Source organism: Varanus komodoensis, unplaced genomic scaffold, assembly GCF_004798865.1.
Source record: "Varanus komodoensis strain SLA01 unplaced genomic scaffold, ASM479886v1 scaffold34_1, whole genome shotgun sequence".
Lineage (NCBI taxonomy): Eukaryota > Metazoa > Chordata > Lepidosauria > Squamata > Varanidae > Varanus > Varanus komodoensis.
Window position 1 is genome coordinate 5,198,014 of NW_025335854.1, and position 27,397 is coordinate 5,225,410.

Consider the following 27,397-nt stretch of genomic DNA (forward strand, 5'->3'; position numbering starts at 1 on the left):
ATATTCTGTTTTTGTATACAAGTGCTCTGAGGAGAGGAATATCTTTCTGTGGCATCTGGCCAAAGGATTGTTTTCTGGGATTGCTCACCTTCATAGTTCATCCAGGCTTTGCCTTAGATTCAAAGGAGTATCTACAAAATCAGAGCTACAAGCTTTCCAGCACAATCATCTATGTTTCCTCAGATGTAAAATGGAAGCAGCATTTGAATGGGACATGTAGTCTAGCAAGCGGGCATAGAATTGCAACCCGAAGCGTTGTAAGCCGCCCCGAGGCTTCGGCGAATGGGGCGGCATAAAAATGTTTTAATAAATAAATAAATAAATAAAAAGTGGCTTAATGAATAGACTAAACAGCCCAGCCTTCGGTTGATCAATGGCAGGGCTGGGGAACAATTTTAATCAGTGATGCCAAAACATATAGGCAAGTCTGAGTTTTGCTTTTGGTTTGCTTGCTTTGGTTCTATTATTCTAGGATGCCTTTATTGTTACAGACCAGATCAGCCAGAGTTTGGAGTGCTGACGACATTCAACTCTGCTTCTCCTTTCCCTCTCAGGCCGGTGAGGTTGTGGGTCGTGTTCGGCCATGAGAATGGACTGGATGGGGGCTCACAAACTGAGATGCCCGAGCCAGACTGAGATGCTGTGGGTGGCTGGGCCCTTTGCTCAGGTGGAGGGTATTCGACCTTTTCTGGACGGGGTGCACACCACCCAGGAGAAGGGTCCCAGCTTGGAGGTCCTCCTTGAGCCATCTTTGCCACTTTGTCAAGGGCTTCAGTGGCTCGGAGTGCCTTCCACTGGCTTTGGCAAGTGGCCCAGCTACCCTTCTAGCCAACAGAGAGCTGATTTCAGTAATCTACGCTCTGGTAATTTCCAGATTAGATCACGGCATTCCACTCCACATGGGGCTGCCCTTGGAGACTCTTACGACAGCAGTAAAGTCAATGAACTTCTTTTCCTCTTTTCTTTCTTTAAGAACACTCGGTAGCCTGGGGAAATCAAAGAGTCTTTCTTGAACCCAGAAAAATATCAGAGTGAGCAGTCACTGATTTAACTATTTTAAACTGGTGACCATTACTGGCTGTTCTTGGGTTGATGTTCTGCCCTGCTGCTTACTGGGTTTGTTTATTCAAGGAATTTCTATGCTGCCTCCCCCAACGCAAGTTCTCAGTGCAGTCTTCAAAATAAAAATGCCAAAAATACCTTCAAAAGGGCTATTCAGAATCATAAAACTGAACGTCAATGGGCTTGAACCGGAAACGCTCAGGCACCCAATCAGCTTGTTCAGCAACTGTGGCTTCTCAGGGGGGCTTTTCTTTCAAAAGCAGGAGTGTTGACCAAAAGTTATCTGCAGGGTAAGAAAAGCAAGGAAGGGGCTAAATCCAGTGCCCCCATCTTGACTCCCGAGGCAAAGGATGGCTGTTTTCAGGAAAGCCTTCCTGCGTGAACCTGGGGCAGCTGGACTGTGATTATCCATGGCACCCATTTCCATCATCCAGGCACAGCGCTTGCCTACGGAAACCAGCCGCACTGCATTTCTTGATGGAAGGGGAGTTTATTGGTTTTTACTGCATCAGCATCACTGCAGAAGACATGCAGCTCCAGAATATTAACGTTTACTCAGAATGTTGATGATGATTATCCTTTCCATGCTGCACCACGGTCAAACCTCTCTGGGCAGTTTACAGGAATGCCTAGAAACAAGACAATACGTGACATTACCAGTATAATAAAATCAAAGCAAAATTCATGAATTTAGAACTGTTAAATACAGCGAAGAATAACCTTGCAGAAAGCAAGACACTGGATACCCGAATAAATCTTTAAAGGCTTCCACATAAAGGGCTGTCCTAACCTGGCATCAAAAAATGGCCAGTTTGGTGCCTGGTGGGCTGTGGTGGGAAGGTTGTTCCAGAAATGGGGGGGGCCACCATGGAGAAGACCCTCCCCCTTGTGGCCATCCTCTGAGCCTTCCTCAGAATTGGCAGTCCCCAGAGGTTGAGTGTTGCATCCAAGTAGATTGTGGTTGGAAGAGGTTCTCAAGCAGGTATTGCTGTCCCGAGCTGTGTAAGGTTAACACCGTGTAGGTTAAAGCCATAGGTGATTTTCTCTGAGTTCAACGGTGCTTACTTTCTTAGTGGGCTCAGGATTAAACATGTGCTGAGCTCTGCTGTAGAAAAGGATGAGTTTTAATAGCACTTCACCTCTGGATCACACCCCTGTATCTCGACTCATCTCACACACGATATGAACTCCATATCGTTGTCTGTACGCATTCATCAATTAGGCTACTTGGGTTAATTGGTTTCTTAAAAACAAAAAGCAGAAGCTCAAAATCTGCACAAGCCTCTTTGAAATCTCATCCCTGCAGTATTATAAATGTCGTTTTCTTTGATGTAGGCTCAGATCCTTCTGTACCATTTCTACATAAGCAGGTTGCTTCTTTTCTGTCTCCAGATGGTGCTGCAGTCTTTAGAGACTGTTCTGAAAATTATTTTTAGAAGATTTCCCCCACAACTGCCCAAACTGGCATGTTGCAGCATCTTCCCATTTAAAAACAACGTTAATTTGGTTTACCGTTCACCCATTAATATCTATTTCAATATATATACACACACACGAACATGCACATTGACGGAGTAAAAATAAAATGAACATACATAAGATCCAGGTTGACCTATATGTGAGACAAAACTGACGTACATTGCAATAATTAAAGCAACACTCTTAAATTCGCTTCCTTGGCAATAAACCCCATTAAACTCAGCGGGACGTCCTTCTGATTAGAGGTGAATAAGACTGCCTCGTGACGGGGCACTCACACTGAACGCGGCGCCGCACGTCATTCTCATGTTAAGATCTAAAATGAGGGGAAGAGAGACACCAAGAGTCTAGGCGAGCAACCTCCAACAAATAGGACACACTCCTTGTTTTCATTGCAGATCATACACTGGGATTCCCAAGAGTACGAGCTGAGTGCTGGTTGCCATTGAAACATGGGTTATCGTGTTCTCTGAACCCACCTGTAACAACAAGCCATGGTTTGTTACCCACAAACAACCCATGAAGACAACCCATAGTTTGTTGCTGAGTGGCAAACTGGTTGCTCGTGGTTAACAAACCATGGCTTGTTATCAATGACCTCCTCACCATAGCGGCAAACAATGCATTGAGGAGCAGGAAAGCTCTCTCCATCGCATGCTTCCTTCCATTACTAGAGAACTGAACACAAGACCAGAAAATTGATCGGAACATGTTGGGGTACACTACTGCTTAGGGAAAAGTGCAAAATATTCATGATGTTCTACTCTATACTTTGTACCATGTCCGTTTTTCATGGGAACTCTTAGTTGTAGGACCACAGAGCAACAGATGTCCCTATATATGGAGGACACCAACGATCTCCACACCCTGAAACAGAGGAAAAGAGAAACAGAGCGAGTCAGAAGGGGCTTCCTAGGCCATCTAGTCTGACCCCCAGCTCCAGCTGGCTCCGCTCATGACATGTCCACTATGTGCATGTCCAGAGTGGACTGGGAACAGGCACATCATGTGAACGCAAGCAAGGACATTGCACAGGGACTTCCCGAGGTCTCAGCAATGGGACAGGTGGGCCACCTGTTTGCCTGAGTGATGGTTGGATTCCAGGGTCCCCAGTTCCTGCCTTTGAAACCTGCTGGGATGGAGTCCATCTTGCCCCTGCTTGGGCATCCCTGCCCAAATCCATCTTAAAGCAACACCAGAATTCAGTCCAGTGTGGATTCATGTGCCGGCTGGAGTGGGTTTGCCCTTGCAAAGCTGTAGAAAAACCAGGGTTGCAATGAGCAGGAGGTGAAATTCACAGATAAAATAGGCATTTGAGCAAGTCAAGGGGCTGGGGAAGTTGTCTGAGATAGTTTTGCTTTGTTCTGCAACAGAGCTTGTGTTTCAATTGTGCAACTCTTGTCAATTATCTCTTACAGATTCCATAGGAACAAGCTTTCCCCCCTGAGCCCTTCTATAGCCAGGCTATTAGTAAAACCAATCCTACTTTGAAAGGTATTTAGTGTACTATCTTAAATATGTTTGTTTGGCAGTGTACAGATGTAGCAAGACCCTTGGTAAATTCCATTGCTCTTAATCTCTGGTAGCTGCATTTAGCACTGCAGAGTTGCCCTCACATAAGTGAAGGAGCACTTCCATAGCTAAAGGCGTTCAAACAAAATCTGCAACCGGGCGTTGAGTTCATTATCAGACAAAATGCCCTCCCACACTGTTCTTAGTCCTGGAAAGAGATTGTCACTGATCTGGAAAGCCCCATGTCATCCCTATTTCATCTCATGACCACAACATGCAATGCACAGTGCAAACACTGACATTATTCTAATATTTCAAGCAGCACAGTTCCACAAAAGACATAATGCTGTGGAATGGCTCCTTTATTTTAATCCCTTTAATATACACCAGCAAATTCAGTGGATTAAGCTGGAAGCTATTTCAGAATCTCTCTTGAGCAAAGCTTGGTGGAGCTGTGGCGGATGGATAACTTGGTGGATACAAGAAGCTCACCAAGCCTGCGTAATAACAGGAGAAAATGTCATCTCTTGGTTCGTAGCTCCAGAGAAGCTTTGGATCATACCCGGTCCAGAACTGGGCTGCGCAAGTCTCTCCCTTCGCCATCAACAAAGGCCCACACCGGCTGAGCAAGACACTGCTGCTTATGAGTGCTCGGTGTGCTTAAAGGAGGCTGCAACAGCAGTCCTGGGAATCCTTCCACTGGAGAATAAGTGCCTGGAATGAAAATTATCTGGGGAGTGTGACAAGGGGGAGATGTTGGAGAAGAAGGTGTCTCCTTTGTCCTGGCAATTGCAGGGTTCAAGAGGAAACGTCTATGAATGCAGCTGCTCCTGGATAAGAGAGAACAAAAGTCACTGGGTCAAGGATTTGTGTTTGAGCCACATCTCAAAAAGGCCATCCTTAGATAAAGTATGAAAGGAGGAGGAGGATTCCCGGCTTTGGGAAGGGAGGGGGCTTATGAGGATGTCGCCAGAGGGTGAGGAAAAGTATAAACACTTTGCTCCAATTGTTCTAGTTGTGTTGTCTACAGGTGTAATTATTTGTTGATCACCTTGCTGTCACTCTGTTCTTAATAAAGACTGCTGGGTGGATTTTTTCCCCATCTGATCCAACTGAGCCTTGGCAGGGATTACTGTCCTGCAGTGGGGAAGGGAATGAGGGAACCTCTTGGGATCTCAGATCCAGAGCATGATGCCTTGGGGGTGAGCCAGGAGGAACACTGCCACCTGGGAGAAACAAGGTGTGTGCATGTCTACAGCAGCCGGTCGGAGGGGAAGAGGGACATCCTGTGGCCTGTGGGTGCCCGCCTGCACCATCCTCTGGCGAACTTGCCTCCCCCTTTCTGGCCTTTTAATCACCGCAGAAGATTCAACAAGGGTTGAAGACTTACCCATAGAAGGTTTTTACCCACGCAGCTGTGAAAATCTGCAACTGTGCAAGGGCAGGTCTTGTGTATATATATTCCAAATGTTTGTGAAAATTAAGAGGAACAATATTAAAAACGTTTGGCTGCCATGGGCGGCTGTTCCAAAGTATCCATCAAAACAGGGATTGTGGAAGCTGCTTTAGGAAGCGTTTTAATGGAGAAAAGCTGCAACGGACATGATGGGTATGGGCAGAAGCCAGTGCCAGCTGCCCCAAAGTGCCTCGTGGGCATTTGTGGGAGGCTGGCACAGGCAGGAGCCCCGGCACGCTTTGGCAAAAGGGCATTTTGCCATTCCTGCCCAGGAAGTCAGTAGCCAGTCCTTGGGTTCAGCAACAACTCATGGGCTATGAATTGGCTTCTTGCCCTCAAACAAGCCACCTGCAGGAACTGCTTTGAGTTCGCATGACAGAACGTGGGCAGCCGCTGGCAGCTGTTGTTTTGTCAAGCAAAGCCAGTTATCAAGAAGCCAGTGAGGAATAGTAACCTAGTGCCAGATCACCACTGGCCTAATGTAGTTGAGCGTATTTGTTTGCTAGACATGTCTTCTCCACACTTCAGTTGCTTCTGATAATTGGAGATCCAATAATTGATTGATTATCAGTGGCGTTGATGGTTTATTTATTTATTTACATGCATGTATAGGCCACCTATAATTACCAAGGCCTTCCTAGGTGGCTTGCAATGCATAAAGACATACTAACGGAATAAAAACAGATTAAAAACCAATTAAAACATAATGAATTCAACAGATTAAAAACCAATTAAAACATAATGAATTAAACATCTATAAAAACAATTAAAAGGGCCACAGAATACAGGCTAAATGTTAAAAAAAATCCTAAAAAGATAGGGAACCAAATTTAGGTAAGACTACTCCAATCGCTTAATCCTACAACTGGGGTCACTAATAAGGACCGAAGGAGGCTGCCTATTTTTCAAGGAGTTGAAGATCATGGAATAGAGCCATTAAATTAGCCATTACTAAAGTATCCCATTATCCTTCCTGGTCCAACATTCTTGGTTGAGCTTCAAAGACCTGCAAATAAACCATTGGTTTCACCAGAGATCAAATGAGGATGTTGCAGATACCATCTTCAAATCTCTTTGAAAATGATTCTTTTTGCAGCCTGTGATTCCATGATTCTCTCTGACACAAGGCTGCATTGTAGTTCTCTAACAGAATAACCACAGAAGGCATCGCACCAAACATTTGGAGAGGGAAGATTGAATTACAAATGCAAGAAATACTGGACTGATATGCGTCCAGTAGTTCTGATTTGTCATCTTAATAGGATGCGTCGATCCATTTATATTTTTCCTGTGCTTCTTCTGTTTATGGAATGCAATACTCCAGACATTTAAATTGGATTGTTGTTGCTCTTAAATTGCTATCAGAATTACTGGAAAGTCGGCTCCTATGCAAAAGCGCCTCCTGGTGTGAGAATAGAGGATCAACCTCAATGTTCAATTTTTCTAAAGAAAAACAGTCCTGGGGTTTGGCTCTATTTAGAAGCCCCGCCTTGTTGGTTGGCAGTTTTTCCTTGAACCCTTGACCACAGGGGCTAATGGAATACTATATACTGTGAAATACTGGCTCTGGCACCCTTCTTACTTCCTTACTTTATATGACCCAAGTTAAGTCCTGATGCAAAAAAACAGATGCTCAGATTGTCCCTGGCGCAGTGAAGCCCTGATCATCCTTCTTGCACTAAAGTTGCGCTTTCGATGTGTGTGCACTGAAGTTGCGCTTTAGTGCACTAAAGTTGCACTTTCGATGTGTGTGCCTGCAGGGACGGGCCAAGAAAATACCTGAAGTCCATCTGTTTGGTGATGCGGTCAAGCACAGATCAAACCCAGCTAACAGTGGTCCACAATTTAAAAAAAACCCTCCTTAAGATTTTATCTATGTCTGCTCCCAACTTTTCATGGTTCAGCTCTTAGCATTAAACAGGGGATGGGGCTGTAAGTTCCACACAAGGAGATCAAATATTACAGGTTTTAAAAAATCTATCCACTCACATCAGCTCAAACACCTGGCCACTTATTTTCAGCAAAGTCCATGTGTACCTTTGTTTGTGAGTTACTAATGAGAAATCGGTACATTTAGGCACACCTAGGAATTGGTCCAGGGCCTGTGCCAGGAACTCTACCTGTATTTGAAAATAGGAGTTTTATCTAGGCTCAAATTTCCATCCTACCTGTGCGCTATATTTCTACAGTGTCATAGGGAATCCTCAAAGGAAGTCTTCCTCAGCCTTCCAGATGTGTTGGACTACAACTCCCATCATTCCCAGACAACATGGGAATTAGTACCTGGTTGGGGAAGGGTGCTTCAGGTGTTTGTACTAGATAGCCCAACCTTTTCTCTAGAGTATAGAAAGGATGCTTAGAGAGATAAAGCTGCAGACGAAGTAAGCATGGGCTGCTTGCCAGAGAGCAACGAAAGGTGTGCTTAGGAGGCTTGGAGTAAGATTAAGAAAACTGGGAAGCAAAGTCTGCAACCAAGGTAGCAGTTCGCTCCACGAGCTGCCCCCACCTCCAACCCAGACACAAATTCATGAAAAAATCGGCAGTGGGTTCAGATGAAGCCATCTACTGAAAGACAGATTTGTTCCTGGCTGATGGTGTTCAGACCAGCAGGCCTTCCAGAGACATCATCTCGACCAGGAGGGCTTCCAGACAGAGGCGTCAGCACTAAGGGGTGAAATCACCCAGCTCCTGTGCCCTCTTTCCGCCTTGAAGTGTGTGCTAAGAAGTGGAGGGCAAAACAAACACGAGCAAAAGATGAGGTCTGAAACTGATTGAGGTGGGGCTATGGTGTGACGAAAGCCTGTTCTGGAATCACTGCAGGACTGAGGAACCTGTTAGACTGCAACTGCAGTAATCCCTGACTATGGGCCATGTGAGCTGGGGATGATGGGAGTTGCAGGGCAACAACACCCTGAGGGCCACAAGTTCCCCACCTCTGGCTGGACTAAAGGTCCAGACAACCAGAAGCCTGAGCAAAACTGGAACTTCTACATATGGAGGTATTGTGCCATTGAATTCCAGCCGCCCTACCTGTGGGCTTGCAAGAAGTTCAAATAAATCCTCAAATAAAAAGATATGCTTTTTGTCATCCTTTAATACAAACTCTGGTAGCAGTGCCCTTGCTCCTCTCCACTCAAAGGGACTAGAACTTTTTGCCCAGCCCCACACACCTGGGAAAAGCAGGCAGCCCCGGGGGCTCCACTATTCATGCATTTTCTTGCAGAGTCCGACAAGCCCCAAGCTGATCATGGATGCTGCACTTCCTTTGCAGTGTAAAAATACTTGGCCAGCTCATGCTTTGTCTTAAGGAAGCTCATGCTTCTTACACAAGACAGTTCCATAAGCTACTGCTGCACAACCACACTGCTTCCTTTTCTCCTCTTGGGAGAGACATGAGCAGGCATCAGATACCCGCTCATCAGAAGAAAAGAGAGCAAGCGATACACATGAGAATTTAGGAAGGACCCTTGATATGGAAATTGCATCTGGGGAGAAAGGAGGGTGAGAGAGAAATGTGAAGAAAAGGGGAAAGTAAGCATGGGGGATGGATGCAGGCATGGCCACTAAGGGTAAGCTCTTGGCTACAAACATACCAGAATGTAGAGTGAACTGGGGCACTTCAGAAGGTGGGCGGAGGCTCCACTTTTAAACACCCCCCATAAAAACAAACAAACCAACAAACCCTACAAGAAGAATGCTTGCAGAACATGGTGGAAGATATTTGTCATGCCTCTTCTCTGCTGAGCTAATTGACTACTGTATTCATCTGGATAAAACAAAGAAAAGATGGGGGTGAGTATCAGAGAGAATGACGGATTAATTAGATGCCAGTCAGGAGGACAGTGAATTACAGCAATTAGGTCACAAGAGATGCAAATTAGGCAATGCACAGATAATCAAGAATTGCACGGCTCACTAATCCAAACTGAAGCAAACAGTGATTCCCTTTAGCTTAAGGTATTGCTTGCCTCCCAAGTCTGTTGACTGCAACAGGCCAAGAGAATTTAGAAAAACTGGGACACTCTGTGAAGCACATGCATACCCTTGAGACCCCTTTTTGCTTAGCTACTTGGCTACTTGTGTGTCAACAAAAGACATATAGCAAGGTTGTTCGACAGGGCATAAGGTTGTTGTTGTTAGTCCCAAAGTCGTGCCCGACCCATCATGACCCCACGGACAATGTTCCTCCAGGTTCTCCTGTCCTCCACCATCCCTTGGAGTCCACCCAATCCCACACCCACTGCCCCAGTGACTCCATCCAGCTACTGCCCCCTCTGCCGCCCCCTTCTCCTTTTGCCTGCAATCATTCCCAGCATTAGGCTCTTCTCCAGGGAGTCCTTCCTTCTCATTAGGTGGCCAAAGTATTCGAGTTTCATCTTCAGGATCTGGCCTTCTAAAGAGCAGTCAGGGTTGATCTCCTTTAAGATTGACTCGTTTGATCTCTCTGCAATCCAAGGGACTTTCAGGAGTCTCCTCCAGCGCCACAGTTCAAAGACCTCAGTTCTTCAGCACTCAGCTTTCCTTATGGTCCAACCAGGCATAAGGCATGGTGGTATTATTGCCTAATGCCAATTGCCAAGGCCGGCCCTATTATTAGGCAGAGTCAGGCACTCTTTTCAGGTGGCAGATGCTGGGAGGGGGCAATCAGCCATTGGAGGAGAGAGTTGAGGCTCTGTGGACTTCCTGGTGACCTCTAAGCTAGCCTGATTCCTTCAGGTGTGAGGGAGGGCACAGCCCAATTGCCTGTATTGAAAAACTATTCAACTGACAGTCCAGCCAGCATCTCTACATGGAAAGGGAAGGGACTCCATCGGGTTTTTCACCTCAGACAGCTAAAGTTTTGGGGCAGCCCTACAAATGTGGAGCAGTTCCAAGGGGTCCCTCCTTCAATGAAAAAATCTGACTCAAATCTCATGTGTTCTAGTCCTGCAGTCTTAACCTCTACACCACCCTGGCTCTGTAGAATGACTGATTTGACTGGCTAAACCCAGCCACAGGGTAATATCCTGACTTGTATAAATGGATTGTAGGACAGGATTGGAAAACCCTTTTCAGCCCAGAGGCCAAATTCAGTTTCAGAGAATCGTTGGAGGTCCACATTCTGGTGGAGCGTAGGGCTTAAGGGGAGAGAGATAAGGAAAAAGAAAGAAAGAACCATAAGGAGAGAGAGAAAAGGGTCTGACCCAGCAAGGGTGACCAATTTTGGACAAGGATGCACCCAGCTGAGCATCACGAACCCCCCGTGGAGGGCTAGTGGTGTGAACCGTATTTTGCCCAAAATCTACATTAGCAGCCTATGTAACATTTGTTGTTGTGATGTGCCACCATCTCCACCTTATGATGAATGCCCTCCAAAATGTCTTGTCCTTAAGAATGTCACATGATGTCTCAATTTTCTCCATGTCCTTACAGGGGTTTAGGATGTTCAGAGTCTCTTCTGATTATGAAAACAGCATGCACCTTATTTCCTATTAACTAGCAAGGTCGAGATACATTGCAAGGCTTCTATCTGAATGTTAACACAAGAGCCGGCTCTGGGGATGCTTCACAGGGGTGTTCTGCAATATTTTTAAACATTTCCTCCAATTATGAAGTTGCAAAATAACCCCACCTTTAAAAATTGGATTCTCAAGGTTCTTAAATGACCCAGTAAAGAGGACAAAAGGACTTGTTACATATACTTAACATAACTTGCCTGAATGGCATCTTGTTGAAGTCTAGCCAGACCCTACCTCTGAATTCGTACAGCTGAGAAAATCGAGTATTCCAATCCCTTCACTCCAAGTCTTCCTTTGGATCACCTCCTGCTTCTCAACTCATAAGTGATCTTTGTGTTTGAAAATATCTCTGTGTGGTCTTTGGGCCATGAGAGACTTTTTAATGGATTAAACAAATACACATATTGCACAACCAGACCTTTCTAGCGTCCCCTTCTTTTTTCAGTTCCCTCTTTCCTTCATTTTCTGAAAAGAAAACACTAAACCAAAGGGAGAGAAGAAAAGATGGTGGTCCAGTCAGTGTGACCCAAAGATGTGACCCCAAACCCCTCCAGAAGTTAGTAATAGAAAACACACTCAGAGTAGAATCCTAGTAGAGAAGCAAGACCTTCCAGGGCATGTTTCAAATACAAGAACAAGTGTTAGAAGAGGTGAAGTGCAGCTGGTTCTCTCTATCTGGTTGCATCCAGAATATTAATTTAGACACAGGCCCTCATGGCTGAGTCAAGATTTTAAAAATCTGGTCCTAGACTCCAGAACAAAACACCTTGAGCTGGTGGAATCATTAAAAATAATGATTTGAATGAAGAGCGAACACACAATAAATGGAGAGCACGTTATGATTAAAGCTTAGGGCAGGGATGGGGTAAAGACACTTCTTACTGTGCATCTTAACACTTCCTTCCATGCAAATGCAGGCGCGGGTAAAGAGCTGTTTCTACAACCCACTCAGGCCAGCGTGAGCAGCCTCGAAGTCTGCTGCTTATGGAGTTAGGGCATGCGGGACTGGAACAATCAAGTCCGCAGGGGGAAACTGCCTGTGTCTTGAAGGGAGACCTCTAGAGCAGCTACTACTGTCCCGCAAGGAAACGGGGGTCTGAAGAGCCCCTTGGGTCTAAATAACTAATGTTGGTGGACCACAAGTCAAAAGCTAGCATGTTACAATCAGGCAGCAGATCAGGATCAAGAGAGGTGCTCAAGGACAAGCGATACCATCCTGCTTGTAAGGACTCACTCAAGTAGGTACTTCTAGATCTGGGAATCTTCTGATTACTGAGCTAATTCCATCAGCACTAATGGAGGGCTCTTGAAACATCTGCCAGTGTGAGGGAAATTGTGTTTAATTAAGGAACCGACAGGAGATGACTGCAAGCAAGGTACCGCCATTTATCCCTGGACTGCAATGTGGAGATACTTCAATGGGCCTACCTTACAGGGTTGTCAGAGGAAACAGTGAAATAATACATTCAATGTGCTTCAAACATTTACCATGAGCTACATAAAAAGTATTCATTATTCCAATGGTTACACTCATTCCCAGTCTACCAGACGAGGCCGGAACTTTGCCCAGAGCTGTGTGATGACAAGTGAAGTCATCTTTTCCAGCTGCAGCACATCTGGATTGAAAGGGTAGGTGGGGTTCTAATGCCGGGAACGAGCATCACTTTCATCCACAGAGAACGCTTTAATATCACAGGTGCTGCATTTTATTGTAACACAAAGGAATTCACTGGAAAGAGTCGACACTGTAAAATTAAGAACTCTCTGGTACCCAAGGGACAATTACTGAGTGTGGAAAAAAGGGCAGGTTTTTCTTTCATTCCAAAAATTCACCTCTGCTAACCCAGTCCCTAGGCTTGAGCAACTGGGTGAGGAAGGGATGGATTCTTGAACTGGCCCATGCTGTCCTGGTGTATTACAGGCTATATGCAGTCGATATCCTGCCAATTTCCAAATGTTAGTGAGGATTTTTGAAACAGATGTTCCAACTCCCAGTTGAACCTTGTAATTTCAGATTTGTTTGGATCTGAATACTTCTGTCCATCATCTCTTTCTTTTCTTCCTCCATTGTTTATTGTCCGCAGCTTCACCATCCTCAGGGGGATCGGGCATTACAAAACCATCCGTCAGTTTATAATAAACTATGGTAGAATCCGATTCAACTATCGCTAGTATGATGGAACAAGGAGGGGAAAGAGATAGGTCTGGTAATGCATACACTCCCTTCATGATCTGTCTCAACCTGAAAGAAAAGAAAGAAAACACGATCAGCCGTCTCGCCTATTCATTTCCACGTTGTTTGGTGGCTCCTTGGCCCTCATGCCCCCTTCTTCACATTTGAAAAAGTTGCACGGACCACAAATGCTTCGTTAGTGGCAGAACACGTTTAAGCTAAATACCCCGGAATGTTTGGCCCTCTTGCAGAACGCTGGTATTCTCTGTAATCTGGCCCTCGCTTCTTTTGCCTTTTCCCCAGGCCACCTCTGGAATGGGCCCCCAAAACTTTCTCTGAAATGCAAATCAGCCTGCCGACTGAAAGATGCTCCCCATTTCTGTTCAGTTTTGTCTGGAATCCTGTTGTTAGTTTCTCAACCTCAGCCTCTTCCTTCCTCTTACACACGTCAGGGTTGCACCCATAAAGTGCTTGGAAAATACAACACTGCCGAATTTTTTTAGCCATGCATGGCTTAGGACAGGGGTTGGCAACCTTTAACACTCAAAGAGCCATTTGGACCCGTTTCCCACACAAAAGAAAACACCGGGAGCCACAAACCCCTTTTGACATCTAAAATGAAGATAACACTGCATATATCATTTTTTACCTTAATGCTATGTATATCTTCATTATGATTTAGCTGCAGCTCTTGTTCAGTTGCTAAAAACTGTTATTTTTAATCTTACATTATAAACTAGTAGGACTCCTTTCATATATTTTGAATAGGAGAACAGCTTCCTGCAGAGTCAAAGTCAGTGCTAAAGGGCTGCATGCATTAAACAGCAAACTCCATAAGTTCGTCAGCAGTAAAAGCAAATGAATCTGCCCACGTATCATTAAAACATTTGGTTTTCTTCAGAAACTTTTCTTTTCTTTGATTTATCCATGGTTGGCCTGGGGTGGGGCGGGGGGCGCTCAGTAAATCAGTGTGGGTCCACAGATCGGGGCTGTGCCGGAGATATAGGTGTGTTTAGTGACTGATTAGCAGATAAACAGTCAGGTGCTGTGAATTGTGACAGGTCCCAAGCACAGCTTTTAACATTCAGAAGAAGGAGATTACATTGGGAAAGAGAGAATCTTTTCAGCAGCTTGTTTCGTGTAACATGAGAGCCTGCAGGAAGCTTGTTTAGCAGAGGAATGTAGCGATTTACTTAACTAGCTGATTGACTTAACTAGCTAGCGCTGCCTTCCTGAGTGGAGCTTTGAGATCTGCGGCTGTGCCGGCGCGTGTTTTGAGCGACGGAGCCGCAGCAGAGGGGTGCAAGAGCCATGTGGGGCTCCAGAGCCGCGGGTTGCCGACCCCTGGCTCAGGAGATGGAGCATCGCTTCCAGGTGCAACCGACCTGCACACTCCTGTCCACTTCAGAAGGCTTCCTCCAAGTGCCACTGGAAGCTTGGAGGGCAGGAACAGGGGCTTGGTGATGGCCCCCAAGCTGTGGAATTATCTCCCCACTGAGGTCCATCTGCCACCAACAATCAGCCTTTCGGAACCAGGTTAAGACATTCCTCAGCTGCCTTTCAAAGATATCCAATGGCCGATGGTGCCTATTTTAACAGTTCTGTTTTGTAGGAAATACTATTTTCATGGTTAAATTGTTTCGAACATTTAAATGGCTTTAAAATCTATGCTATTGATTTTCCAATGTTTTTATTGCATCACAGTCCTGTTTAATCACTATTGTAATCCACCTAGACCACTTCAGTGATTGGGAACGATACAAGTTAAATAACTAACCATAGTTTGCAGTTTTTGGATGGCATATACACTGACCAAACTATTGACAGAGGGTTAAAAGAACATAGGGGCTGTGGAAGGCAAGGAAAAGTCAAAGGAGATACGGCAAAGGCCATGCTCCAGAAGACTCATATCGCTTCCAAGAACATTGCAGCTCCCATCCTAACTCTGTATAAAATATATGTTTCAGTTGCGCTGCGGAGAAGGAAAACCTTTGTGTAGGTTTCATCACTAGTAGTTTAAACCATGCATTTTCAATGCTGCACAGATCAGCAAATTCTCAAACAGTGTGTCTCCTACACAGTTCCTCTCTTGGCTAAAATTAATGGGACGTGCACAGCAGCTTGGCTATCCAGCCCTTCGATGGGACTCATGGCCCATCCCAAAGACTTTCAGGCAAGCTAGTGTCGGCAACCCACAGAAGGTGCGAGGGTCTGCATTCCAGGCAGCGATGATTTGCGCAGGGAGGGCGTGTGATCAGGGAAAGAACAAATGCAAAAGTTAAATGCATTTGAAATATTGGAAGCACAGCTTTGTGATGGATGCCTGGAAAGGGCTCAGATCAGACCCTAACAGGAAGGAATTTCAATTGCCTCCACCAAACGACCGCAGCATTTTTACTGCCAAGTCTAGGGAGGAAGTCTGAACCTTATGCTCTTCTGTCAGGCAGACCCGGGGGGCGGGGTGGGGGCTGCCAGCCCTGGATGATCCTGGTGTGCCTGCCCACAGCTGGAAGGCTGCCCCATTAGACTGACAGCTGACATCAAAAACCCGGCTCTGAGGAAGACCTTCTGTCCCTCCGGTGCTGCTCCAGAGAGTTTGCAGAGTTTGCAGGTGCGGGGGCACTGGAGTTTGGGTGCGCCGTACCAGCTGGATGCTCTCTCTCTGCCTTTCCCCACTTCCTTCTGTGATTCCCTCTCCCCTTCCCTATATTTTATTATACCGGTTCGTAGCACAAAGGGTGTGCCTGAATGGCTATCCAGTGCCTGGATGCAGGACAGGGGCCAGCTGGCGATGGCCCCTCCTTAGTGATGCTGGGGGCAGGGAAGGGGCTTTCTCTGGCCCACCTTTGCAATCTTAAAATAGACAAGGCATGTTTTAAATATTTAAGGTCTATCTTGAAATGTTTACGATATATCAAGAGCAAATGGAAATATTTAAATGAAAAAGAGGTAGTTAAAGTTAAACTGAAATATAAAATTTATGAGTGGATTTACAATATTTCAGATATATCAAGCCAACCATTTGTAAGGATGCATATTCTTATTCTTATTATTTATTAGGAATAACTAGAAGCAAAAATTCATTTGTTTAAAATGTATACAAAACTGAATCTACCTATAAAATAAACAGCCAATCCTTTTCCCAAAAAAAACATGCAAAATAAATGAACATGCAATACCAACAAATAAACCAATAAGAAACCTGGGAGAAATGGTCAAATAAACCAGGGCAAAATCTGAGATCATACCGTGATAAAAAGAATAGTTAGGAATTATATTACAAAATTATAATTAAATATCTGTAAAATTAATTTTAAAATCACCCTTGCTCTTCTTTGAGGAAGAGCCCTTGCTACTCAAAACATCTTGTGACGTGTCCTACATTGTAAAGTGCCCTCACTTTCTGAAGGCTTCCTCCCCTTGTTCCCCTTTGGGCCATTATCACCTTTCAGTGCCGCCATCAATATTCCACATGGCTGGAGACTCCATGCCGTACTTGAGTGCTGAATGATTCGAAAGGGTGACAGAAAGCAGCTAAAAGGGCCCTTCCAATGACATCCCAACTTCTCTTCTATGCTGCCCATCAGGAGGCATTTGATGCACGAGCCATCAACTGGTACACTCTCAAGCCAAAGGACAGCCCTTGCTATGCAGCTGTCCAGCCAGGGTAAACGGAGAGGAAAATATGACCTCAGCTTCTTCACTAAGCACCAAGAATGGTTCGAACTGCCTGCATTAAATTCTGGAGAAGATGACGAGAACAAACCAAAGGAATCGCTACGCAGTTCAAGTGGCCAGCAAGATTCTGGATGGGTAATGAACTAGGGGCTCACCAATCCCTAGGAAACGGCATTATTCCTTCTGGTTGTCCACCAAGAAGATAAGGAATGAGAGACAACGTTGAGCCTTCCCTTACTGTACAAATTCCCCCAAGGCAACAAGCAAAATGGTGGCAGTGGAAGAGAGCAGAGGTCACTCCACCTCCATTCCTTGGAGCTTGAGGCCACAGAGGCTCTCTCATGATAGTCCTACTTTAGGTAGCTCCACTGAAATGAAGAGAACTTCAGCTGGAAGGATAATGACCCCACAGAGCCTTCTGCTGGCATTTGTTCTCCTCCTCCTCAGCCAGCTCCGTACAGCTGCTTTTTCCAAGGCTGCCAAGAAAACAGGAAGCAATTCAGACTCCCTTGCGCTTTGGCCTCTCTGCTTTTCCACCAACCTCCATGGGGTGGATGGGAAATGAACTGCCAGCCATATAAGCCACCTGCCTCCATACAGTTAGGAATCGACAACTGACAACTCCTTCTGCATTCCCATGCAGCTATTGTGAACGGGCGGAGCAAAGCGCAAGGGAAAGAACTGACAGGTGGCAGGTAGGTACCAGGAAGCCAGTTTGTCTTCTGAAGTGAGAGCAACTCAAAACTGCAAGGAGCTACGGTCAATACTACACTACCAGTCTCAAAGCACAAGTGCCCCAGTTGGCTGCCATGTGGGCATTCTGTGCTGGATATGATTTAGAGCAACCTTCTCCAACTGGTGGCCTTCAGAGGCATCAGGACCACAACTCCCAGAATCCCCATTCAACAGGGCCATTGACTTGGAATTCTGGGTCCTGCAGGCCAAGCCTGTCTGGAACGCACAGGCTTGGGAAAGGCTGATTTGGAGAATACCCAATGAAGGAAGCCATCTCTGCAATTAAGGAAGCCCACGCTGCCAAGGGGTCATGGTGGGGCCGACAGTCAGGATTCCCGATAGGCTCTGCTTCTACAAAGTTATTTGTGAAAGGAAAGAGGAATCCAACTGTGATGCTCTTTGTCATGACACTGAAGCCACTGTCTAACACATCTGCCATGAATGAGGATACTGACAGTTGATACCCTTATGCACATTGCCCAGGAAGATTTTCTACTTCAAAGGCACCGGTTGGGGACCAATTCTTGAAATTCCAGTAGCAGAAAGAGACAGGGACTCTCTCCATATGCTGCACATTTCCTGATGATTATACCTTTGGACATCTGAAGACCACACCGACAAGCTCAAAAGTACACTACACCACTGCTAGGTAACTTTAGATCAGGGTTCCAGGACCACACGTGGGAATTTGAGAAACCGTTGTGAGTACAGCCACAAAAGGGCTGTCATTGTGTAACCATGCCGGAGGAACTCCTGGGAAAACAAGATGGCAGCAGCTGAACGCTCCCACTTCCCTTTGAAGCAATCCCGACTGGAAGAAGAGCTGTAGAGACCAAGGAAGCAGAGACCGAGGAAAAGGTTCTGGGCTACATTGGTGCATCCGCTGTATGCGCTCACAGTGCAATGCTATGCACAACCACTTCTGCATGTCCAAAGGCATTCCAACAGGATGACAACACAGGAAAATTCTACTCCAGAAAACCTCTTTCTTTACAGAGAAGTAAAAAGCGTATGTGGTAAAATGACTATTTTGGGCTCAAAACACTCATCCAGGAAGGGTTAAGGATGTTTGTTAAAGGCCAATGGTAAAGTTTGCCTAGAAGACCCTGATTTAGTACTATGAGTATTTCAAAGGTTTTTGCAGATAAATAGCTACTGGGCAGCTGAAGAGATGAGCTAATATGACATGGTTACAGCCAAAACAAGATGTCATTGCTTTTGCAATTTTTATTTCCACTCGGCTCAGAAAAAGGGTATCTGAAGCTAGACATGTGCTATCCATTCGTGAAGGTGATTATGAACCTTTGTTCCACTTTTCAACACAGAAACTGGGGATTCAGGCTGAGCTGAGAAATGCTTCAGAAAAATCTCCCATTGGCAGGTCTGGTCTGCAAACTCCAGTCTCGAGGATATTTATGGAACAGCCTTCCTGTGGACGCTTCCAGAATGCCAAATTGTTCTTGTCTTGGTGTTGTTTTTCCTCGCTAGGACTGCCTGGCCACTGAATCATCCCTCTTTTCTTTCATTCAGCCTTGCCCAGCCAGGCACCGTCCAGATGTCTTCAGACAAAACTCTCAATAACCCCGGCCAGGGGATGGAACTCACAGCCCAATGCATCTGGAGAACATCAGCTCGGGGAAGACTGCACCCAGCCCGTGACAAGGCCCCGTTTCATTGCTGCAGCATGCTTGCAAAGGACTTATGCCACCCCTCAAACACGGAGAATTGCATTCTCCCCCCAGTGAGAACAGTGGGAAAGAGATCAAACCTGCAGGTGGGGTGCAGTGCATTTAAACTGAGCAAGGGGTACTTTTTTGTCTAAGCACTGTGCAATTCACCCCTCTGTCCGTGGGAGAATCCACACCACATTTGGACGCATGCTCACAGGGGCAAATACAATATGTGAACTGATCTTTCACAGAGAGTGAAGCAGTTCCCATATTCACCAACAGGGAATCCTAAATGGCTGATGGGAAAGCACGTATGTGCTCTTCTCCTGAAGATACATATAAATGCAAATATAATATAAATGCAAATGCAATAAATGCAATAAATAAATATTAAAGGTCCAAGTGGAAATCTCTATCAGCCGGTCTCTTGGGTACTGATTTCTTCAACAGATTAGCTCTTGAGCCTTCTGCCTCCAAGGTGGCTTAGAGGAAGAGATAAGAAGCTATAATAAAATCCTAAAATAACATGCTGTGATACAACCTGGAAGGATAAGGGAGAAGATAAGGGAGAACATGCTTCAATCGTCAAAGGTTAAGGAGATCGCTTTTTAATTTGCACCTTAAAAGACAACAGAGGTAGTGCAAGGCAGATTTCTATATGCAAAACATTCCACAAATAGGGTCCCATCACAGTAAAGACTTCCTTCTCTACTGCCATGTACCAAGTCTTTGAAGGAGAGCTTCCAATGAGGGTCTTCATCAATGGGACAGGTCTCCTGCTATCCAGGTCCCAGGACACTTAGGGCTTTGTGGTCAACACCAGCTATTGGAACTGAGCTCAGAAACAAAATGGCAACCAGTAAGGAAGGAAGGCCTGGAATGGTCCATTCAGCCAATCCTGGCTAATAACTCCGCTGCCATACTGAGAACCAGATAAACTTTCCAAACAGAGGTACGTGTCAAGGCAGCCTTCCCCAGGCTGCTACCTTCCAGCTGTGTTGGCCTAAAACACATCTGGAAGAAGCGGGCTGAAGAAGGCTGCCCTGGGGTTCTGCCAGGCGTTGCTAAGCAAAATGGAAGCACTCCAGCATCCTTAAGCATCGCCATTCTCCCTTCAGTCTGGCTACATGCACCAAAGCAATCCCTTTGCGGAGGCTCACTTACCTCTCGTGGCTGAACGGCACGTGGGCAGGAGTGGGCAAAACCGCCTGGGCATCCTCAGCCTCTCTCTCTCGCCCACAAAGACCCACAAGCTGGAATTCTGGTAGCCCAAAGTAAGAAACCTCATGCCAGTTTCTAACTGAAAGGAATAGCAGAGACAGTAAGAAAACAAGCAAGCCAAAAGCAGTGAGCCTGAACAAATATAAAAATCATTACGTCTTCCATTTTGGAGCTCCATTTTTACACAGCTCTCTAGGTCTGATTTCCCTCACCTGAGGCAGTATCCAGTTACCTGTAACTGGGGCCAAGCCAGTCCCCACCACACCGATACCTTTGTGCCAGCAGAGCTGAATACTGGCACAAGAGAGAGTTAGCAGTTAGAGGGATAAGTCCTGAAACAAGTAGAAATGCCTATTTCTGGAATAGGGCAGTCAGCAGAACTCCCTTACATGAACTCTGCCAACCTGTACTTGATGCTGTACTTTCATAGAATGATAGAATCATAGAATAGTAGAGTGAGAAGGGGCCAAGAAGGCCATCCAGTCCACCCCCTGCTGTTGCAGGACACCACGTCACGCCATCCCACTCAGAGGGCTGTCCGATTTATTTCACTGTATTAACATCCTGGGACTTTTAGCGAAGGGCAGTATATAAAAGCCTTAAACAAACAAACAAACAAACACGTCCTGTTGCAGAACTGAGTATTTCCACTTGCCCCTGGAAGAAACATAGAAACAGAGTGAGTCAGGAGGGACCTCCCGGGTCATCTAGTCTGACCTGCGGCACTAGCCAGCTCCGCTCACGACATGCCCACCATGTACATGCCCAGCCTATCTTTGAACACCTCCACCTCAAGGACATCCTGTGGAAGCCCATTCCACACCCTCGGGGTCCTGACTGTCAGGAAGTGCTTCCTGGCATCTAAATGGAGCCTTGGTTCCCTGAGCTTTGCTCCACTGGAGTGCGTCCTGCCTTCCTCTGCAGGGGAGAACAGGTCTCTGCCCATCTCCGTGTGACACCCCCTCACATACCTGCATGTCGCCAACAGATCCCCTCTGAGTCTCCTCTTCTCCAGGCTGAAGAGACCCAGTTCCCTCAGCCTCGCCTCATACCCCATCCCCTGCAAACCAGCCACCAACCTTGTGACCCTACACTGCACTGACTCCAAGCTGGCTGTATCCTTTCTGTAATGAGGGGCCCAAAACTGAGCACAATACTCCAGTTGCGGGTGCACCAGAGTCGTATAGAGTGGTAGTAATGCCTCTGTTGATCTAGAAGAACCAAAGGCAGTGACCCATGTGCCTCCCAGATCTTGTGGACTCCAGCTCCCGCCAGGTGCAGCCAACACAGCCAGTGATCTGGGGTCGTCCTACATAGCAGTTTGTTTGTTTATTTATTAAAGCATTTTTATGCCGCCCCATTCGCCGAAGCCTCGGGGCGGCTTACAACAATAAGTTAAAATAATTATAATATCAATCAAAAATATAAACATTAAATTAAAAATACAAAAATACAGTATAAAATAAGCCGCCCTGGCCAGATAAAATCCAATAATATTAACAGTTAAAACGCCGCTTGAATAAAAAGGAGGGCACCAGGCCAGGAAAGGCTGTTCCAGTCACCACCACGTATTCTCGTGCGTGGCTTGCGCTTGGGAGGTCCTTGCGGGCGGGGGGTCTCCTAATTTCCTTTGCACCTTTCTCCAATGGTTAACTGCTTTTAATCTTGCAAGATTAAAAGCAGGCTATTTTGAGAGAGAATTACTAAAAGTAACCCTAATATTTTCCAGAATGCAGGATTTTTAAAAGTTTAAAAATCACTGGGTTTACAGGTTCGCCTGATCCATATCTGCACATTGAAGTGATGCCTGCAAATGTGTGATGATTTCATACCTCACCAGAAAGGAATTCTTAGCATTTGCATTAAACTAGAACATATGCCATAACAGTTTGATTTTTTTTAAATATTATTTCACTGCCTGTCCTTGAAAGTAACTCCACAAACTTACCTTCTAAGAGGTCTAAGTAAACTAAGAATGCGGTGTACACACTTGTGCTGTCAGCCACATCCAATGACATCATCTTGGTGAACTGAAACACACAAAAGGAAGCAATGAGTGTAAACTCTACTGGGACAGAGACTGGGGAGATCAAATTCCATGCAACTAAACCCAAACAGAACTGAATGCACAATTTTTGGAAGTGTTGGCAGAAACCCCCAGCAAGTGCGACAAAAACAAATTCTTTCCAGAAAAGGGCAGCAGGAGGAAAAGGCCTGTTAAAGGATTTACTGCTAGATCAAATCTGCTATAAGAGTAGCAAAACATGTTTTCAAAATGCCAAAAAAACCCTGTCCTTCAAAAGTTCAGAGTCTGGGAGGACGGAAAATATTTAGTAAGGCCAGTTGTTCATAAAAGCAGGTCTCACTTGGCCTTAAGTTTCCGGGAAAGTGCAGTAATACTCAGTTCACAAACACTTTTGTTCGCGAACAATTCGGTTCACAAACAGAAAGTTTGGCAAAATTTCGCTTCCGTTCATGAACTTTGCATTGGGTGATGAACACGATCGCGGCCATCTTCCCCACACCGTGACCACATGTCAGAGTATGTTCATGTGGGAGAGATGGCCATGTTCATGTTCGCACGAACACGATCGCACCCATCTTCCCCGCTCTGACACGTGGTCATGGCTTCCTCTAGTCGAGATTGTGGTCGCAGACTCTCCCTCCAAACAATAACCTTTCCCACCCACCTTCCTGTCCTCCATGCCAGAAGTCTCCTCAAGCAAGGTTAGTGTTCTCTCTCTTCATACTGTACTGTACTTTGTTTCATATTTTTGTGGTAAAAAATTTTACATATGGTTCAGAATGGATTAACCTTATTTTACATTGAACCTTATGGGCAAATTTGATTCGGTTTGTGACCAATTCAGTTCACGACCGGAACTATGGAACGAATTAAATTCGTGAACCGAGGTACCACTGTACTGCATTACATCAGTGTTTCCCAGTAAAGGTGACGCTGTGAGAAACTGTACATAAATCCAAATAGGAGACGGTTTGGCTCGGGGCTCCTTCTGAAACATGGGATTTGAGCTAGAACTCAGCTGGAGCCAAAAGAGCAGCAGTCAAAAGAGAAAAGCCCAGCTTCTGAGTATTTGTGATCAGATAATCCAGAGCAACTTTCCCCAGCTTGGTTCCCTCTAGATGTTTTGGACCAGATTTTACAGTCTTTTGACCCTGTGCTCCCCAATGCCTGCTGATCAGAGGACAACACTACATCACCAATTCCACCTGAATACACAAGCCAAGGTAGACTGCCAGAGTAAGACCTAGCCTTCATTCATGAGTTTCCCAGTTTAGTTCCCTGTATACCTGACACACACTGCTAATGCTTGGCAAATATCTAGTCACCTTTCAAATTAGCCCAGGAATTAAAAATGGTCATGGATGCTTTGCTACTTGGAACCTCAAAGAATATGACCCATGGAAAAAGTATGTGGAGCAGAGCCTTCTTGATGGTAGCACCCCAACTCTAATATTCCTTTCTAGTTGATATTCAGACCATTGTCATTCAGGTACCAGTGACGGATGTATTTATATGTACAAGCTTACAAGTGTAAGCAAGTGTTCATCTGTTTTCCAATGTTTTTATACTATTTCATTGCGTATTTATAATTTCAGAGTTATACTTTTGACAATGTTCTTTCGTACGGTTATTAGCTGTCCTGGGATGCCTGTAGGAAAGTGTCCAATGTAAATATAAACCACTGTACTGTTAGGAACTTACAGAAAGGTTCAACCCATTGAAATGTTTCAATCCATTTATAGAGCTCAGAGTCTCCTGTATATTAAGAATTAAAAGCCAAAAAGCTAAAGATCTGCATTGTAAAGTTAGCATTTTATAGGCTTGAACAAACTAATACCTTCCCAGACCTCAGATTAATTGTGTTATACAACCTGCAAAACAAGCTCTCTTTCAACATGCCAAATTCCTAAGAGGGTTATAACAGTAAAAAGCACATCAGATCGTGGAGTTTTGCATCCTGACAAAACTATGCGACCCAACCAGCTCAGACAGAGAACTATTGTCAAGAGTTCTTAAAACCTGCACATACCTATGCCAAAAGAAGTTGTTTTTTAAAAAGTTATAGCATTGCAATTTCTTACACATATCTGAGATGAACGTGGAGCTTTCAGATACTTTACAGGCTCCCAGTGGACTGGGTACTTTCATATTCAACACCCACTTAAATACTCAACACCTGCTGAATCTAAGGAGTCATTTGCACAATCCTATGCAGGGGTGTGCAAGCTGGACAATGAAGAAAGCTGGCAGGAACAAAGTGATGCATTTGAAACATGGCTCTGGAGGAGAGCTTTGCAAAGGCAGAAAGTGGACAGAAAGACGAGCAAATGGATCCTGGATCAAATCAAGCCAGAACTGGGCCTGGAAGCAAAAATGACAAAACTGAGGCTGCCAAACTTTGGACACATCATGAAAAGGCCTGTAATAAATAGAATATTTTGGACGGCCCACATGCATAGGACCAGCATAAATCAGAGATGACTTGACATTAAGTAGCAACCAAAGTCAGGATTGTTACTTAGCCATCTACTTGAGATATTTACATCCCGAACATTTTGTGCTATTTTCATATTAAATAGGATCTCCTTTTATGTGTTTTAAGAAGTTATACATATTATTATCGCTTCACAAGTTACAAACCTGAGCTGGGACAGCTCCAGGTCAGTCCTGTCTCCACAGAAGCCAAATCTACCCCCTTAGCCATTGTCTGGAAAAAGGAAAGAGGAAAAAAAATGCAAACAAGTAGCAAATTAATTTTGGCATCGCAGGCATCAAAGCATCGATTTCTGTCTCTTGGCTGGAAATGTGGCTAAGGGCAGAAGAAGCTGCCCCCTCGCAAGAAAAACACCCCCCCCACACACACACACACACACACGCGCATCAACAAAATAGAGCAGCAGCGGGTGTTCACTTTGCACCGGTTTTTCTGCAAAACCTCTGCCAGGAATGGCAAGAAGCCCTTTCCCCAGTCCCGGATTACTAACCGTGGGATGGGCGGCCAGCCAGTCCCCGCGAAGCGCCCATTCCCCGGGCTTTGGGGCTTCCTCCTCCGGCCCAGGCTGGCCGGAGCCCCCCGGCCGCGAAGCGTCACCAGCCGCCGCCGCCCCGTGCCCGGAGCGGCTCCCGGGCGCTTCCATGCTCGATCCGCGTGCAGCTCGGCTTCGTTCCCCCGGTGTCTCCACATTACCTGTCCCGCGTGGAACATGCTCGGAGCTCAAAGGTTCCTACTTCAAGCAGGCAAACGAGCTAGAGAGGTACCTTTTCTTCCAGGGGCATGCAGGTAGAAACCGTAAATATCGGCGGGCCAGGCTTATTGGTAGAACTTTATTGCGGTATAAATATAAAATAGTGTGAAAACAGGAACTTTTAAAAATAGAGCTTGAAAAGTGGAACTTGAAAAGTAGAAATATAGAAAGTCCAGACTTATTTCTCTAATTAAAACTGGGTAAAGACTAGATGAAAATGGCAAAAGCCTCCTTTTATGAAAAGAGAAGGTGCTGGCATGTACCAAGAAGGGGAAGCAACACCCCACAGCCTGCTATTCTTCCTGACCTGACTGCCTGCAGCCTGCTGAACCACGTGCAGTTCCCACCTAAGACGCAATTCTTTGCAACTTTGGACGGAAGAAAGGACTACAACTCCCAGCATGCTGAGCGGTTCCAGGTCCGTTTTTCTGGCTCAGCCTTGGATGGTGCTCTTAATACCCCTTGCCAGATCTTCCAGATTTGCTCTCTTTGAATGGCAAGCAGCTTCACCTACCGAACGCAGCCGATGCTTCCCTTGATCGCTGTCCAATCGCCAAAGGGCTCTCAGCGGTTTACAAACCCAAATATGCAAAGTCATAATGTAATATAAAACAATCCGCATGCAGGAATATAGAACGATTTTGCATGGTCAGCAATAACAGGCCCAGAACCCGTTAAAAACATAAAAACATTATCAGATGCTATCAGGTGTCTGTCTATAAGGAAGTCTTCACCAGGCACAAGACAGGTGACAACGTTGGCACCAGAAAGCCTTCACTGGGGGAGTGTTCCATAGTTGAGGGGACCATCACCAAAAAGTCCCTGTATTTTAGATGGGTTGGAGTACATCCAACTTTCTCAACCTGATGCCCTCGGCCAAGGATTATGGGAACTCTAGCCCAAAACATCCAGGGGGCATAGGGTAAGCTAGATACCAGAGTGTACAACTATTGGCCCTGTTCTTTGGTTGCAACGCCCATCATCCCTGGCTACTGGCCATGTTGGCTGGCAAGAGCTGCTGTCCAACATCTGCAGGGCCTCAGGTTCCCCACTTTGGGGTCAGAATGAGAGAAAGCAATTTTCTCAAGCAATTTTCTTTCCTTTGACCTGCATCTGAACTCATTCCACCTTCAGCAGCTGTCCCCCAAGGGATGAATCCTCCCATTCTGGGAGACTGAGCCAGTTCCAGCCTTAGGCAACTAATTTTAAGTGTCATTAAAGGGCAGCAATTTTTGAAACTTAATTAATGACTATTGTATTTTATTGCCAGAGACAGTAGAAGATTCTCTGCCTCAGGTGCCAAAATAGCTTGGTAGAATTGTGGGGAGGTCCCACTCTGCTATCCTGAGCACCAAAATATTTGGGTCTGGGGCTGACTTTCATCAGTTTCATCTCCAACATGCTGCTGCCCATAAGTGAGAAATCCTAGCATTTCTATGCCTTTCAGAAGGAAATAAATTGACTAACTACTAACACATTTACAAATAACTTGTGTGTGTGTGTGTGTGTGTGTGTGTGTGTGTGTGGGGTTACACTGGAGAGCCAGTGTGGTGTAGTGGTTAAGGAGGAAGGACTGGGACTCAGGAGATCTGGTGTCTAGTCCCTGCTCAGCAGTGGAACTCACTTGTTGACTTTTGGACAA

At 45.6% G+C, this 27,397-nt stretch overlaps 1 protein-coding gene across 2 annotated transcripts; it reads right to left on the reverse strand.

Annotated features, from left to right (window-relative positions):
- Positions 1-12,697: 12,697 nt before the first annotated feature.
- Positions 12,698-25,610, reverse strand: TSEN15 (tRNA splicing endonuclease subunit 15). 2 transcript variants are annotated; one of them, XM_044439317.1, is made up of 5 exons: positions 25,495-25,564; positions 25,151-25,217; positions 22,433-22,514; positions 20,428-20,563; positions 12,698-13,249 (listed from the first exon to the last, which is right to left on the reverse strand). In XM_044439317.1, exons 3-5 carry the CDS (start codon positions 22,503-22,505, stop codon positions 13,051-13,053), a joined length of 408 nt encoding a protein of 135 aa, XP_044295252.1. In that variant the 5' UTR covers positions 22,506-22,514; positions 25,151-25,217; positions 25,495-25,564; the 3' UTR covers positions 12,698-13,050. The 2 variants fall into 2 exon arrangements, with proteins under 2 accessions (XP_044295252.1, XP_044295253.1); XM_044439318.1 differs by lacking the exon at positions 25,151-25,217 and having other exon boundaries at positions 25,495-25,610.
- Positions 25,611-27,397: the final 1,787 nt, after the last annotated feature.

Excerpts from the sequence above, each read along its gene's own strand:
- TSEN15 (XM_044439318.1), bottom strand. The coding sequence starts at position 22,505 with ATGATGTCATTGGATGTGGCTGACAGCACAAGTGTGTACACCGCATTC. Across the intron at positions 20,564-22,432 it reads TTACTTAGACCTCTTAGAAG|TTAGAAACTGGCATGAGGTT; the intron begins GTAAGTTTGTGG and ends TATTCCTTTCAG. Across the intron at positions 13,250-20,427 it reads GTGCCGTTCAGCCACGAGAG|GTTGAGACAGATCATGAAGG; the intron begins GTAAGTGAGCCT and ends CTTTTCTTTCAG.